We start from the raw sequence: 17,191 nt of genomic DNA on the forward strand, positions 1-17,191 counted from the left end.
GTGGAAACACTGATTAAAATGGAAGTTTATCTGTTCAATCAGGCAAACAACAACTGTTACTGTTTTAATGGTGATTTTGAGAATTAGTATTTAGGTGTTCTTTTGAAAATACCATTGAGTAATCAAAGCCTGTAACATAATGTCCAGGCAAGCACACTGTATGATTAAAACAATGTTAGCTATACTGAAGTGTGAAATGTGTGTTATTTTTTGGTCATTTTTGTGAGATTTCTATGTCACACAAACTGCATATCTATTTTACTTAAAAATCGCAGCAAGGAATAAGAAATCTAGGCATGCAGATTGCATGATGCTTGTAGCATATGTTGTGTTTTGCATGCTGATATGCTGCTCAGCAGCACTGAAAGCTGTTATACTGATCACCATCAAAACCAGAATATGTTATGTTTTGGATGCTGGTATGCTAATCAACCAGCATCACCATGCTGGTTCACCAGCATTCCAACACTATACCAGTACAAACCTGAAATGCATGCTGGTATAAACTATTTTTGCCTCTCTTTTTTCAACAAGGACATTAGCCTTGTGCTTTCAGCACAAACTAAAGAAGCAAACTTCAGGCGTCAAATGTCTTAGTTGCTCAAATTTCTTTTGTGGAAGAGTAAAAAGTGTCTACATTTGACTTTTCACCATCACTTTAAAGGGGAATTCCACTTTTTTTTTTTTTCTTCAAGATTTCTGCATACCTCAGTCTTTGAGATGTAACCAAAGTAATTCAGGGTGGTCTAATGTGAAATGGTTTGTTGTAGACAAACTTACTTTTTTCTTTGCAATGGTGGTAACAGGAACCAGGGGTTGTGATGTCTACAACGCAAAGATAGCCACTTTATTTACTATGCAAAATCACTAGTGAATCTATATGTGTCTTCTGAGTATGTATAGCCTATGTAGCGTTGTTAATGGTGAAACAGGCATTAAACCCCTCAGATATCTGAGTCCCATCACCCGCACTGTGAACAATTTTGACTTAGTAAGTTACAAGCCACTCTAAAAGATCTTGTCATATTAACCGCTTAATGACAGAAAAATCTGTGGCATTCCCTTTAAGTGCTCAGCATCTTAAAACTGCATGGGACCCCTTAAGACTTATGAATAAGAAATTCTCTATCTTGCAGGAAATACCCAGAAGACCATCTCTCACTTCAAGCCCATGCAGTTTCACTATGATGCTGGAAGCCTGGAAGTTCAAATGAGTCCACTCCAGACTGCGAAGCAGCATCTGCCACAGTGTGGATCCAGGCTATGACTGTCCTTTTTCTGGCACACGGCCTGTTGCCTGCATCTTCCTAGCTAGAGAGTCTATGTTATGATGGAGGGACCCCTTTGCTTTGGCAGCTTTGTCTTTTAGGCCCTTTTGCTCAGCACGCCGGAGTTCCCACCAGGTAATACAGCCTGTTTAACGCGGGAAATGGGTCACAGCTGAGCAGTGGCGCCTGATCTGAATAATAAGCCCTGGCTGAGGTTACACGCCCCGCAAACCTGCGAGCAGAGAGCTCATGAAATATTCTCACTAGAATCTAAGCACACGGGATGTTCCCATGTGCTTAGTCTTTTAGACTGTGTAGCCGGTGTGAGGTGCGTGAAGAGTGGGAATTTGGTGGGTGATGAGCTTGGCGGAGTGATATGCGCTTAATCAGCAGAAAAATATGCGAGAAAAGTCGCGGTGCAGTTCCTCGCGCCTCTAGCAAAATTAGCCAGCACACTCCCTCCTTGCATGCTCACGACACCCCCCCGCCCCCCGCCCAACCAACCTCCACCCGAACACGCATACACACACCCGGAGTGAGGGGAGTGCTGCTGAGACAGACGGAGAGGCGCAGTGGAGCACATGCAGTAGGTTCTCCAGCCTGCTTTTCTACTATTTACGCGGAAACTAGCTTTAGCGTAGCTCTTCTTTTCTCCATCTTCAGCCCTCTGTGGATTCAGTCTCCTCGCGCCACGCACTGCTGCGTTCATCCAGCATGAGAGCGCTGCTTGGAATATTCAGTCGGGTCTCGCGCTAGAAAAAGGTGGGTGCCAGGCTTGCTGCTGCTCCTTTATGCTTCATTAACGCTCTCGGATTTATGCAGCATGCTGTACAGGACAGTGTGTAGTCTCGTGGGTGTGTCACGCTCCTTTTTGTGCTCGGGTGCTCCCCACACTCCAACACTGAATTGACAGCCCACAGCGCTGGTGATAGTAGGTGAGCACGTAATGGTGTAGCTGTTTACACAAATCAGCATGAAGTTGGTGACATATGGACACAATAGGTCATTTATGTGCTGTGAGGTGAGATTGTCCCTTGTGGAAAAGATCTGTGGTCATTCTTATAAGAATTCCTTATTATTAGTCCTATGTTTAGTTCAAACAGTGACAATAGTTTATCACAGGATATGTGACACAAATATTATAGGATATTATTTAGACAGTGTGACAGGGATGTCACACAAAGGTAAACAAATAGCGTTGGGTTATTCTAGAAGTATCATTACACTATAGAAATCTTATAGTATTGACATAGATTTTATTTATTTATTTATTTATTTATTTATTTATGTGAGAGGTGTGGATTTAAGCATTTCGCCCAGCAATTGTGCCTCTGGAGACGGGTGTGTCGTCTCCTTCTCCCCCTTTTTTCTTTCTCTCTCACAAACGGAATGGAAAATGACTGATATTCTTCAGTATTCCTGCCAAGTGCTGCTTGCTACAGGATGTATACCCCATATTTACTCCTTTAGAAGGCATATCTTGCATAACCCCATGCCATGTGCTCTAAATCTGTGTTTGTGAGTGGTTGGGCAGGTGGGGTGAAGTAGATATAATGCATTAAAGATCTTTGGGGTAACGGAGGAAATTTCACTGAGACGTTTTTTGCCACAGGACAATAATGCTCACTTAAAATCTATAGTGTGTTCTATAGGAGTGGTGGACCCACACGATAAGATAATCAATATGTAATGTGGTTCTTACAACATATAACCCACATTCTGGGCGCCCAGCAGTAGAGCCAGGATTCTGTTGAAATATGTTTTAGCAGTAAGCATTGTAAGCCAGTAGTATTCGGAGAGCCACATAATAAGAAAAGACTTGTGTGATTTGCTTGTGATTGTATATATTGGTGGTCACATATACAGGTGTCGTCTCTTGAGCCAAACAGAAGGTTTTTGTGGGAGATTTTAGCCCACATTTCATGTAGCGCAGCACTAGAGCCAAGATTCATTTGATGCATTCAGCCTGCTGGGGTTCGAATCTACATCCTGTGGGTTTCAGAGCACAGTGACTGTGGGAGGAGAACACAGCAAGCTGTCTGCTCTGCTCAGTCAGGAGTGCTTGTTTATCTCTTGATCTACAGGCAGATTTCTTCTCTCAGCATATTGTAGCATTGGAAGATGAACTGACTGTGGTGTCAGGTTAGGTAAAGGACAAACAGAGAAAATGAGACAGAACCATGGCCGGATCTGTTTCACTTGAGTCAGACTTTTAGGTGAGCATGCAAAGGGGATGGCTTTAAAGGCACATTTAGGGACTGCTGAAACAGCAGCATTGCCATTGCAGCACTAGCACTGCAATTACTGATGTAGAGTGGTAAATGAAAAATGTCATCCCTTTTGTAACACAAGCAACAGTTCTTAACACGTTATAGAAAGAGAGTTGGATATAGTAAAGTGTGTAAAGACGGTTAAAGTTTCCAAACCATGGAAATTCTTTTCCCAGTTCATACAATCCATATATGGAAGCTAAGCTGTTTTGAATTCTGTCACATCACATTTCCATGTATCTGCAGTTAGCAGTTGAGCTCCGCCCATTTATACTGAAGTTATAGGGTGTGTTTTAACCCAGGATGTTTTTTGAAAGAGCCACAGTACAGCCAGTCATAACAGAGGTTATTTACATGTTTCAGTCTTAAAGGCACAGTAGAAAAAACAGACAGTTTATGGTTGGAAAATCATGTGAAGAATGAATTATGGCTGTTTTGGATGCATTAAACCACACATAATTGGACCTCAGTGAAAAAAGTAAAGAACAAGAATAATGTGTCATCATCAGCTCTTTGATCTATCTTGAGTTGAGTCCAACTTATTGGTCATGAAACGTTTATAAAACGTAAAAGGGCAGCCAGTAGTGTTAAAAAATAAAAAGGTTTTGGTATAAAAGATGCAACATAAACTCTCTCTCTCTCTCTCTCTCTCTCTCTCTCTCTCTCTCTCTCTCTCTCTCTCTCTCTCTCTCTCTCTCTCTCTCTCTATATATATATATATATATATATATATATATATATATATATATATATATATATATATATATATATAATGTTTTGTTGTGTGCTTACTTTACAAAATACTATACATCCTGTCTTATTAATATTAATTAAAAGTACACAATAAAGCAAAACATTTCACAGTTGTAAAAATGTTCATCACCATATTTGCTAGGCTTTGCTAGCCTAATTAATAATAGGGAGCAAATAATGAAATTATTCTATTTACCATATCAGTTAAATCCTTTATTTTGATTCTTTCCACAGTGATTGCGGACCTCACTACCCCAAAAGGCACATCTTTGCTATATAGACTGAAAACAAATCAGGCATTTCTGGAACTTTGTGTCTGTAATATGGCTCTGAACACGGATGCCAATGCACCTACTGCTGCCCCAAGTGTTGGCGAGGAGGAAGAACAGCAACAGACAGAACAAGGAACCAATCCACAACCAAATGGCGATCTTGGCCATGCCCCCATCTCCTCTCAGCCAGTGAAGACGGAGCAAGTTTCACCCCCTGCCTCAGAGTCCACCTCCGCCCCAGAAGGCCCCACACAGTTGGACTCCCTGCCCAAAGAACACCTGACCGTCATTGATGAAAACATGGAAATAAGTAAACAGACTCTTAAAATATAATGAAGTATAATTTTTTAGCTTAACGTTTCCATCTTTCTTCTTTACATTCATTTTATTTCATTTAATTGTCCCCCCAGTCACGCTGTGATGTATGAAGCCCTTCTGGAAACATTTTCTTCATTTCACTTAATTTCCTTTGTCAGAGAGAGTGACCATGACACATAACAATGATTTAATGTCTCTCTCTCACTTTCACTCTCTCACTTTCCTCTCCCCCATTTCCTCTCGTTGCTCTGTCCATCTTTCTTCATATCCTCCTCTCTGTCCCTCTCTCTGAGCAGGTAATGGAGTCTGCTCCGTTGCTGTGGACACCTCTCCTCCTGCCTCTTCTCGTTCATCTCCCCCTCGTCAGCAGCACACTAAGCAGAGTCATGCTCATGCTAATGGTCATGCTCGACTGGGCAGCCGCTCGGGGTCACTGAGCTATGCTGGGTCACCTCGCCCATCACTCACTCGTCAGCCCAGCGCCACCACCGAGGGGACTGGAGAAGGCCCCAAGCCCAACGATTACCTCGTTCTGGCTATACTCGCCTGCTTCTGCCCTGTCTGGCCCATTAACATTGTCGGCCTGACCTTCTCCGTTATGGTATGTTTATTTAACCCATTAAGTTTAACTTGGCCAATAAACACCACTTCTTACATTTGGTTTAGTTATTTCTCACTCGTAGCTCACTAAACCAAGTAAAGATATTCCGTCAGAAGTGTGGAATCTGAAATTTCAATCCAGTCTAGGGTTTGGTGATATAACAGCACCACGCTGCTTAAAAAATTAAACCAATATTAAAATGATAAAAAATGACCACTGGTCACTCAACTTTTGCTCTCTCACTTAGACATTAGTTTTATGACTTAACTTGTTTCAGCAGAGCACCAGTTAGGCCGAATCAAACTAGTACTATGGTGTGTGGCACTGTTTGTGTCTGTAGCCTGCTTGCTGAGATAGCGTTAAGTAACGCTTGGTTAGCTGATTCAGCTACAGATCTAAACACCACAGAAAAGTTTTAATTTTGCTTTTCTGTTCCTTATATGCCAGTCTCTCGACTTCACCTCCTCAGATTTAAATAATTATTATCTAAATTTGTGTCTGTGCACTGTTTGACAAACATTTAGCAATTGTTAGATGGCCTGGTGTTTCAGTTATTTGGTGACCATGTAAGTGAACAAAACCTTTTGATTATTTTCCATTTTTAAATAATGTAAAACGAGACGACATAAAAGCAATTTCACAAAAAAACATTCACAAACTGATGTTCTACAAATAGCTTACAAGATACTTTTATATGTATGTATATACATATAAAATATATGTATATTTTTTTAAAGATATTGTACATAAATATCATTACTTATATAATTGTAATAATTTTATAATTACATAAATAGAATCACTAAAATTACAATAACAACTCTGAACTTCTAAGAGTTAGAGACTCTATGGGATAGGCTAATAGGGGCTAAGGTTTCATAAAATGTTTGCATTTCTTGGGATATTACTAAAATTAATGTACAATTTGTATTTGGGTTCAGAATTTAAAGTCACTGTTTATTAAACATCACACTATGCAGTATTGGTATTTGGTATCGGTTAATGTCTTCCCTCTTATCAGCTGTAATTCTAATACTGAGACTGATGATTTCTTACTTTCTTGCCGCATGCTTCTTTTCATCATCTTTAATTTCCTCCTTCCTCTTCTCGCGCAATCCCTCCCTCAGTCTCGGTACAGTCTGCAGCAGGGGAATGTGGATGGGGGGCGGCGTCTCGGCCGCAACGCAAAGATATTGTCAATTGTCTCAATCGTGGGTGGAGTTCTTTTCCTCACCGCCGCCATCATCATCAACTGGGGATGTGAGTATTTTTCGCCTGATGACAGAAACGTTTAGGGCTGGCATGGGATTTGTGATCCAGCAGCATGTAAGATTGCTTGGAGGCTTATTTCTGTCTGTGAATTCAAAGCTGAGCTCATTGCAGTTTGTGGATTTCCATTTTGTTGATAAAAGATGTTAACATGCTAAAGTTGAGGCAGGCTGAAGTTTACAGTAAAATGAAAAGCTGTAATATCTTGTTGAGATTTATGGTTAAGATTTTGTGCAGCATGTCTTTTCTTTGTTTCTCCTAGTTTCGTAAAACCTTTTTGAGCTGGTTTTGGTTGTTTTACCGTTTATATACAAGAGATTACTTTTAGATTTAATAAAGATGTACCTCCCCGTGACCCTGACGGAGAAGTGGCTTAGAAAATGGATAGATGGATGGATAAAGACGTACCTTCCATCTACCTTATATCTTACCTTCCATCTGTGTTTTCCCTACCATAAAATAGCAAACATACCTATAGGCTATTTGGTTCAGTTAGGACAGACTGATATTTGCCTTAACATATTGCTTTAGAATGGCCAAAAGAATTTTTTTTATCTCTTAAATAATCTATTTTCAAATGTAAGAATCTTAAGTCTGGTGTGAATCTGATCTTTGATATAGTGTTGTTTACCAGAAGCAAGCTACTTTGTGCCTATCTACCTTGAGTTTTCATCATAGAATGTTTTTTCTGCAAAGTAAAATACTAGTTTGGGTTGTTTTATTGAAATATGGCATTAAATAAATGGTAATGTAAGACATGGAACTTAAGCATAGTGTTTTTCATTTTATTTTGCTGATGAATAATCCTGCTGGATGTCTGCAGACATAAGCAAACAGTTGCTGTCGCATTCTGCAAGTGCTAATAATCAAGAGCAGCTGTTTGGGCTTTCTTGTATGCTTAGTCTAAGCAATATTTTGTGTTAATTTACTAAACTATTCTGTGGAAACGTACTGTATGTCAATTATGAAAAACTTAATCTTCCTCAAGTGATGTAGTATGTGAACATTTTAAAGTTTCAGAACATTCTGTTAATGCTAAATTTCCTTTGGGATAAATAAAGTATCTGTCTGTCTGTTTGTCTACCCATCTATTTATCTGTCTGTCTATCTATTTATCTGTCTGTCTATCTATTTATCTATCTGTCTGTCTGTCTGTCTGTCTGTCTGTCTGTCTGTCTGTCTGTCTGTCTGTCTACCCATCTATTTATCTATCTATCTATCTATCTGTCTGTCTGTCTACCCATCTATTTATTTGTCTGTCTGTCTGTTTGTATACCCATCTATTTATCTGTCTGTCTGTCTGTCTGTCTACCCATCTATTTATTTGTCTGTCAGTCTGTCTGTCTGTCTGTCTCCCAGTCCATTCAGTCCGTCAGAAATTAAACTGCAAAAACATCATGTGGTTTTGTCATATCACAAGAACCAACTTATTAACATATAGCACCTATGGGGCCTGCACCACCAGTTTTGGTATATAGCAGTCTTTAACATATAGCAGTCTTAAAGGCACAGCAACCCAAAAAGCCTGTTTAATTCATAAAATAATGCAGTAATTTATAAAATATAATCAAACAAACATTATAAGTGGAGCTAAAGAGAAAAATAAAATAGACAAATGTAGGACATGGGCCCTTTAAAGCATTTGTGTCACACACAAAGTTCTCTGCTAAAAATTAACTGCCTATAAATGGCTAATTCTCCTAATGACAGAATTGCACTTTTTGAAAATAAATGTATAGAGGTTATAAAATGTTGTGTATTCACATGTATACACTATGTATGTATGTTTTCACTGTATTTTTGAAAATATTTCTGCGCTGTGATACAACTCCAGTCCTGCATATGTTTGATGGCAGCTCATACACCATTTGTGCTAAAACTGATTTTATGAATCTTGGCTCAGTGATGAAAAATCTGTTTTACTGCTTTTATCAGTCCAGATATTACATAAGCATTTCATTTGCTGCTTCTCATTTAAGGTTATGCATTGCAGTGTCTTCTTTGCTTGCTAATTGTGTGAGTGATTATTGATCATTATTTGTGATTTATTTTGTTTAATTTTCATTCTGATTTTGTTTTGGTGTTAGCGCTGTATCTGACACACCTCTTCCCATCTGTTCCAGTTATATTAAAGTCCTGAGGGTTGCCATGACAATCAGGGCCGAGGAGGAATTGCTGACCAACCACCCCATCCATGATGATCATCATCCTCTCTCATGCTGCATTTCCAGATCATTCTGAATAACCTGGAGCTTTTTTAAGTTATTTTCTACTTATTCTGAAGACTCTGAAGCTGAACAACCCCATTTTCATCTGCCGAAGCAAAATCAACACACCTTCCCAGCCTTTTGAATGCAGGTATAATGACTGAAGCCAACGGAATGGCAATGTGCATGTTTGTTTGTTTGTTTGTTTTCCAACAAAAGGACTAATATTTCTTAATGATGTCAGTGTGGAGGCTTCCAGTATGATCTCATTTTCTGTCTCAAGTCACTTGGGTGTGTGTGTGTGTGTGTGTGTGTGTGTGTGTGTGTGTGTGTGTGTGTGTGTGTGTGTGTGTATGCAGAGAAAGAGAGAGAGAGAAAGAGAGATGAAAAGGAGCAAATGAGCTTTAAGGAAGCTTTTTGTTTGGAGAACAAATGAAAGATGATCTCTTGCCACCAAAGTTCAGTGGGTTCTGAATAATGGCATCAGCTTCATACATAAAGAGAATGGCACAGATAAAAGGTTGAGAACAGTTGATATGTCTCTAATGCAGATTAACATGAGAAATGTACTGGTAGGTGGACTGGTGAACGGGAATGAACAGAGGATTTGAAAGCAGGTTTCTGCAGAAGTAAGTTTTCTTTTGGGTATGAGAGTAAAGGAAAACACCGTAAGAATCTGATGAGATGGGCTAGCAGAATCTGGAGCAGAATCTCCAGCCTAGGCTTTTCATCTCTATCAGACACAATCACAATCCCCAAAGAAGCAAGACCATGAAAGAGACTAGTAGACACTCATACAGCACCTCTCGCTAAATCTGTCTGTCTCTCTATCTGTCTATCTAGCTATCTGTTGATCTGTTTACTTAGCTCAAATATGTACACCATTTGCAATTACACTTGATTTGCAATAGACAGACAGATAGACTGAAAAAATAGTGCATTTAAAATATTTGATTTAAATGCGTACATGAATAAAATATATTACATCAAAACAGTTACTTCCCAAAGTAAACTGAAACACAATATTTAATTGATGTAATATGTTTTATGTATGGTATATACAACCTAATTTATTGTACTGAATGCTTTTTGAAATGACAGTTCATTGAATGTACTGTGTTCAAATTTCTGTATTATTTACAAAAGTGAAATGTATTACTTTAACATAGTTATTCCATTGCAAGTAAACTGAATGATAATGTTGTACATATATGTACACATATGATTGACACTTTTAAATCAAGTACAAGTCTGTCTATCTGTCTACAGTACTATCCAGAGACCACACGTAATTATTTAATTTCAACTCAAACGGCCTTAATGACAGTCTACACCTACAAAGCTCAGTCTTATAAGTGGGATGCATTTTCTGCTTCTCACCATCCAAACAAAACACATTAAATTATGTTGATATCAGGACAGTCCATTGATCTGAGAACACCAGCATCTTCATTCTTTGATTTGCAAATGTTCTAAAGGGTGGTCTAACTTTTGCAGAGTAACCTATCTATCTATCTATCTGTCTATCTGTATGTCCATCTGTCTGTGCTGAATACAACTCGGGCTGGAATTGTGTGAAAACAGGCTGGATTTGTGGGAGGTGAAAAGCAGAGAGGGGGAAACGCAGGTGAACACACAGAGGCATGTTAAGATGATGGTGATTGGCTGTGTGAGGGTAACTAAAGCGCATTGGAGGATTTGGTGGTGTGGGGGGGGGGGGGGGTGCGAGCAGGACTGAGCTGGGCTGCAGTCCTTTGTTTCACACAGATGGAGAGATGAGGGAGGGGTGGAGGGAGGTGGCAAACCGCTGATGATATATACTCTAGAGATGGAGAGAAATAAGGAGTGCAGTGCTGTTGAGAAGGATGGGAACAAGAATTCTGAGTACCGTGTGTAGGAGGGGGGTAGTGATATTCCCCTGCATCCTTTTCTCTCTCTCCTTCCCTCGTTACATTCACTCTCGTCCACCAGTGCAAACCGCATCTCCATGTAATGGTGAATCAGTGCTATAGGTCAGTATGTAGTTTTTGTTTCCTGTTATTTATTTGTTTGTTTGTTTTTGTTTATCTACCTGAATTAATTTAATGTAACTATACACTGTATATCTTGATGTTTACAACAACACTGGAAGCCAGTATTTTCCTGCACAATCAGATACCAGATCAGGACCCTTTCACTATGAAGACCCAACACACAGCTGAATCAGTTAATGTGGTTGACTCGTTTCAGAGTGATACCTGATTCATTTCTATTTGGATGCACAAAACAGAATCTGTGCCAAGTTTCTGAAGGACAGATTTTCTCTTTGGCTCAGAAGGTGTTTGTGTTTGTGTGTGTGTGTGTGTGTGTGTGTGTGTGTGTGTGTGTGTGTGTGTGTGTGTTTGTGTGTGTGTGGTGAGAGGATTAGATTACGAGCGGTAATTGGTAAGTATTTACAGAGTTCTTTTTTTTTTTAAAGCTATAATATTCCAATCCCAAAAACATGGTATTTTACACAATGCTCCTTCATGGAATCACTTCTGATATATAGCCATCCCATTGCTGGAAAGTAAATTCGCTTCAAACCCAGTCATTATCTAAACATTCACATCTTCATAAATTCTCACTCAAAGTGTTTATAGAGTTCCCTTCTCATCCACAGTTTATGTTTACAGTATGATGGCCTTTTGAAGAGACAGAAGGAGGTGACTGATGGTTCGTTGAAATTGTATATGCTCAGTTTTTTGAAAAGGCTAGACCTTTGTTTTGTAGCACTTTGTTAATAGATGGATGTTGGAAAGAACCACTGGATATGACAAGGTTTACACTATTGTTAAGCACCCTGACCCTCATACTGGGTCTAGTCAGTGTAATGCGGGTTATATCGGTCATTAGAGAGCCTGCATGCATTTCGTATTTTAAAGCTGCACAATTAAGATTTTGTCCTCTATAGGTCACTCAATTCATTTATAAAATAACAATTTTGGAGAAGGACCATGCCTGAAACTCTCCCCAACCAGCCCCACCCCCCACCTGCATTCTACGCTCTATAAAGTTTACTCTCTCCCTTCAGCTTCCTGTGATGAAAACTTTGCACCACCACCCCAACTCCTCCCATGCTTCTATGATTTCCCTCTAAATTATCAAAGAAGCCCCAGAGGTCCTGCCCAAGCTTCCCAGTGTTGCCTCCTTTGTCCCCAGCTCACCAGGTGTGGTCCATTGTAATGAGAACTTAGAAGTCTGAGCATGCAAATGTTTGAAAATTTGGTTCTGTCTTTGTCTTTTAGAATCAATGATCTCAAGTCCCATTCAAACTGGATGAGTTTTACCTGGAGAGGTGCTGAAATTTGAAAGATCAATGATTTTAATCTACTTCTAATCTGCTAATAATTCCAGTATTACCTTCTATAATCTGTGAAACCTGGAGCTCCTTCAATAATAGTAGTCCTGTTCAATTCACCCTCACAATAATGTAATTTTTTCCTGATGACCTAATTAGAAGGAGAATAAAAGTTAAATATTTTGGTAGTGTCTCTAACAGGGTAGTGAAATTTCTGTCTTGTTGGGTAGCTTATGTTAAAGCTACACTATGCAAGTTATAGTTTTGGGGATTTGGACCTGTGCCAGTGTGTTAAAACATATAGATATATGACATGGTCCAAAAATCTCCCACGAAATCTGACCCGACTCCTCTGACTTTCAATATTATTATGATTATAGTACTTCTTAAGTTGAACCCACTTTACTATCCTAATGTCATTGTATCTGGCATCAACTGGGAGTTTTAGTGTTTGTTTGTTTAATGGGCCTGTGTAATTTTTAATCCAGCTTGACTAGGGCTTGAGACTGGCTTTGAATGCGATTGTAGGCCAGGTCTGCTCTGATGCCGATGATTTATAAATTAGCGCACAATGTTTGATGACCCTTTTCTTTGCTCGGTAGCGCTTACTCTAACCTGGCAGACGAACACCTTTAAATGTGCAAATGGGTGAATGTGCTGGCCATGTAAATGACCCAAAGGTTCTGAAAGCAGGTCAGAGAATTTTGATATCTGGTAGAAGTTGCCTTGTTGACTTGACACCACATCATGAAAATGGCAACTTGATTTCTGCAGCATTTTGACACCTTCCTTTTTCTTTGCACAAACCTAAAGAACCTGTAGCATGCCTATTTTTAATTAGCGTCAGTCCAAAACATTCTCTAAGCAGCAGTGTGAGAAGTTTGTTTTCTCTTCAAATGCTCTAACTGGCTTTAGATATTTACTCTGGCTGCACTGCTAGAATCTCTCAATGTATATACATGTGTACATATGTGGATGTATATATTTGTACTGCTACCTTCTGCCTCTGCTTTCCTCTTTGATTAATTATGACGAATATTTGCAAATTCTTGACTGTTACCACTACAGTGCTTTCACAAATTCTGTTCTGAAACTTTAATTATCGTTATGCGTATTTTTATGGTTCTGTACTTTAGAATTATGCCTCTGAATTAACCATGCTTAGAAATATATATACACAATATGTACAACATAGCTTTTGAGACTTGCAGTCACTTGTTGGGCTGTCTTTGGTTTTGCTGGTATATTACTGAGGTGTGACCGTTGACCTCGCATGTTTACACACTTTATTACGGAATCCACATGCTGCTCAGTGACATTCTGATGGAAGAATCGTGTAATCTTTCAGTGACACCAGCAGAGTATTAATCTCTGGGTTTCATTCAGTTTCACCAAATCTTAGTCCATTTCTACTTCACGATAACGTTATCGATATCTTTTTTATGCACCTTGTAAAAGCACTCTATGCCATTTCCTCATGTCTCTCTCTTCCGTGAATGTGACTTGATTTCACCCTCACGTCGGGTAAGTCACCAGTGCCAGAGGTTTATGTTTTTTCTCTATGAACTTAATGTTTGTGGCGTTATGATAAGCCCTGTTGCTCCTATAATCCTGACTTTGTGCAGACTTGCCTGTGCATGCCTTAATGGATTGCTTTGAACCAACAGTATGTGATTTACACAGTATGTAAGACAAAGCCTTTGATAGAGCTCTCTGTACTGATCTTTCAGTCCTGGACTGATTATTGATTGTTTCATTGAGCTTTGTGAATAAACTCTTGCTCATTAGAGTCACCTCTGCGTGTTAAAGTCTGGGTCGCAAACACACACACATACACAGATGTGTATGCCGCAATATGGAAAAATCAAAAAGCCACTCTTGAAATTTCAAGTCAAAACGGCCATTAAGTACAAATCGTTCATCATTTCTCGAGGAGATATTACTGAGATTAGATACAAGGTAATCCACTTGCATAAAGGAAGGGAAAGTAAAACAAAGACATAAAAATAGAAGCTTCCAAACTAGAGTTCAAAAAATTATCAGAAGATATCAAGAAAATAAGGTTGTGTTTCAGATTTGGAAAAAAAAAAAAAATCACAGGTGTTTGTTCGTCCTTCTACTACGAGAAGACAGCTCAACACTGAGTCTGAAAAAAATGTGGAACTGTCAAGGAGCTGTTATTTTTAAAATTATAAACAAGAAAAAAGTGCATATCAAACAATGAAGCTGCTGGTGTTCTCAGACCACCCTAGACTGATCACCCCAGCATCCAGACCTCAGCATCATTGAATGTGTATGGAACTTGAATGTAACTTGGATCACAAGAAGCAGAAACTGTCATTAGCTTCTAAGACTGAACTTGGTGTGGAAAAATATGCTTACAGATGTGTGAAAAACTGAAAGCAAGTCTCCTTGCAATGAAAAGCAAAGGGGGGACACAACAAATACTGCAAATTTTGATATTAGATATAATTGTTGAGGATTTCATGTAATTATCTAATCCTGAAAAATGAATGAATAGTTAATGGCTGTTATGACTGGAAATTGAACAGATAAAGGGTGGTCTCTTGGACAGTACTGTATGTCTGTGTCTTAGTTTGTTGAGTCATTAAGATCTCTCTTTCTCTCTATCTTTCTCACTCTGTCGCTTAATCTTTCTTTCCACCTCTCTTTCTTTCTCCTCTCTCCCTTTTATATTTCCCCGCTCTTCAATTCTCACTTTCTTTTTTCTGTTCCCCTTTGCTTACCCTTTCACATACACACACACACAAACACTTTTTCTCTGTCTCTCTCTCTCTCTTTCTTCCCCCTCCCTCTCCCTCTTTTTTCTGGCTCTCTCTGTCTTTCCCTGCCTGCTTTTACTTGCTGTCTCCGCCACATCCTCTGCTTATAAGATGTTTCGGTTTCCAGGGCAATGGTTGGTAAGGAGTGTGGTCCTGCGGAAGGGAAGGGGAGAAGGAGTGTGCTCTACTGACTCTAGTGTGTTAATAAAAAAAATCTCTCATTTGAATTTTAAAGCAGAATGAATTATTAAAAGCTTCTGCCAGTGGTTAGAAAACGGGGGGGGGAGCTCAGGGATTGCAAAGCACACTGACTGGAGGATGAGGTGTTTGAAACAGAGCATGTGAGAAGGGAAGGCGTTGATGAAGAACAGACTGAGAGGGAGGGGGCAGACAGTTTATATTTATACTGAAGTGAGGAAATGCTGCACATGCTGACACTCTAATCTACAGCAAAATGCACCCACCACGAATCTGCCACCTCAGGGGGTTCGTGAGAAATATAATGAACTTTGCCCAAGAGATATTGAGTAATGAATACAGGGAGTAAGCAGAATGTGGGTGATGATAGTGCGGGAAAAGTCTCTGTCATAATGCAGCTGAAGCTCAGAGCAAGGAAGAAAAGATGGGAGGGGTTTGCAAAGCTGAAAACCAAATGTAAAAAAAGAAGCCAAAGTCTAATGAGAAACAGGAGAGAAGTATACTCGCTGGTCACTTTAGGTACATCAACCTTGTATCTACACTCATTGTCCATCTTGTCAGGTCCATATAGCAGTAGATGCACTTTGTAGTTTTACAATGTAGCCCATCTGTTAGCTTTTTCTCCCAGTTCATCAGAACCACCTCAGGACCATCATTGAGCAGATATCTCAAAACAGTTTCCATGTTAAACGACATGTTTCATTGAAACGAAGCAAAACGTGTGTGCAAAACGTGTGTGGAGCAGGCTTTGAAATATGTTTTCTCTCATTTGCCAGGTGTGTCAGATATGTTACTCCTTCAGCGGCAACATGTATGTTTATAGAAATCCTACTATATCAAAAAGGCAACAGACACAATAGATTCTAATATGTCCTCTACAAATATACAGACTGTGTGTGTGTGTGTGTCCCCGAGTCCCTCCCGGATGACCGAACTTCTCACCCTATCTCTAAGGGAGAGTCCAGCCACCCTGCGGAGGAAACTCATTTCAGCCGCTTGTATTCGCGATCTCGTTCTTTCGGTCATTACCCAAAGCTCATGACCATAGGTGAGGGTGGGAACATAGATCGACCAGTAAATCGAGAGCCTTGCCTTATGGCTCAGCTCTTTCTTTACCACAACAGACCGGTAAAGAGCCCGCATCACTGCTGACCCAGCACCAATCCGCCTGTCAATCTCCCGCTCCCTTGTACCATCACTCGTGAACAAGACCCCAAGATACTTAAACTCCTCCACTTGAGGCAAGAGCTCATCCCCGACCCAGAGAGGGCTCTCCACCCTTTCCCGCGTGAGAACCATGGCCTCGGATTTGGAGGTACTGATCCTCATCCCGGCCGCTTCACACTCGGCTGCAAACCGATCCAGTGAAAGCTGAAGTTCACGGCCTGATGTCCCCAATAGGACCACATCATCTGCAAACAGCAGCGATGTGACCCTGAGGTCACCAAACCGGACACCCTCCATCCCCTGACTGCGCCTAGAAATTCTATCCATAAAAATTATGAATAGAATCGGTGACAAAGGGCAGCCCTGACGGAGTCCAACTCTCACTGGGAAAAAGTCTGACTTACTGCCGGCCATGCGAACCAAGCTCCTGCTTTGTTTGTACAGGGCCTGAATGGCTCGTAGCAAAGAGCCATGTACCCCATACTCCCGAAGCACCTCCCACAGAATACCCTGGGGAACACAGTCGAATGCCTTCTCCAAATCCACAAAGCACATGTGGACTGGTTGGGCAAACTCCCATGAACCCTCGAGAATCCTGGAGAGGGTAAAGAGTTGGTCCAGTGTTCCACGACCAGGGCGGAACCCGCACTGCTCCTCCTGAATCCGAGGTTCGACTATAAGCCGGACTCTCTTCTCCAGTACCCTTGCATAGACCTTACCAGGGAGGCTGAGGAGTGTGATTCCCCTGTAGTTGGAACACACCCTC

At 40.2% G+C, this 17,191-nt stretch overlaps 1 protein-coding gene across 1 annotated transcript; it reads left to right on the top strand.

The window, feature by feature from the left end:
• Positions 1-1,765: 1,765 nt before the first annotated feature.
• LOC108412424 (trafficking regulator of GLUT4 1) lies at positions 1,766-10,664 on the top strand. Its single transcript, XM_017684432.2, has 5 exons — positions 1,766-2,030; positions 4,526-4,873; positions 5,178-5,482; positions 6,610-6,742; positions 8,875-10,664. The coding sequence occupies exons 2-5, from the start codon at positions 4,615-4,617 to the stop codon at positions 8,889-8,891; spliced, it is 714 nt and encodes a 237-aa protein (XP_017539921.1). The 5' UTR covers positions 1,766-2,030; positions 4,526-4,614; the 3' UTR covers positions 8,892-10,664.
• Positions 10,665-17,191: the final 6,527 nt, after the last annotated feature.

This window comes from Pygocentrus nattereri, chromosome 14, assembly GCF_015220715.1.
Source record: "Pygocentrus nattereri isolate fPygNat1 chromosome 14, fPygNat1.pri, whole genome shotgun sequence".
Taxonomy (NCBI): domain Eukaryota; kingdom Metazoa; phylum Chordata; class Actinopteri; order Characiformes; family Serrasalmidae; genus Pygocentrus; species Pygocentrus nattereri.

Bases quoted from the DNA above. Each gene is read 5' to 3' on its own strand.
- LOC108412424 (XM_017684432.2), top strand. From the start codon at position 4,615: ATGGCTCTGAACACGGATGCCAATGCACCTACTGCTGCCCCAAGTGTT. The intron at 4,874-5,177 runs GTAAACAGACTC...CTCTCTGAGCAG, and splicing joins TGATGAAAACATGGAAATAA to GTAATGGAGTCTGCTCCGTT. The intron at 5,483-6,609 runs GTATGTTTATTT...TCCCTCCCTCAG, and splicing joins GCCTGACCTTCTCCGTTATG to TCTCGGTACAGTCTGCAGCA.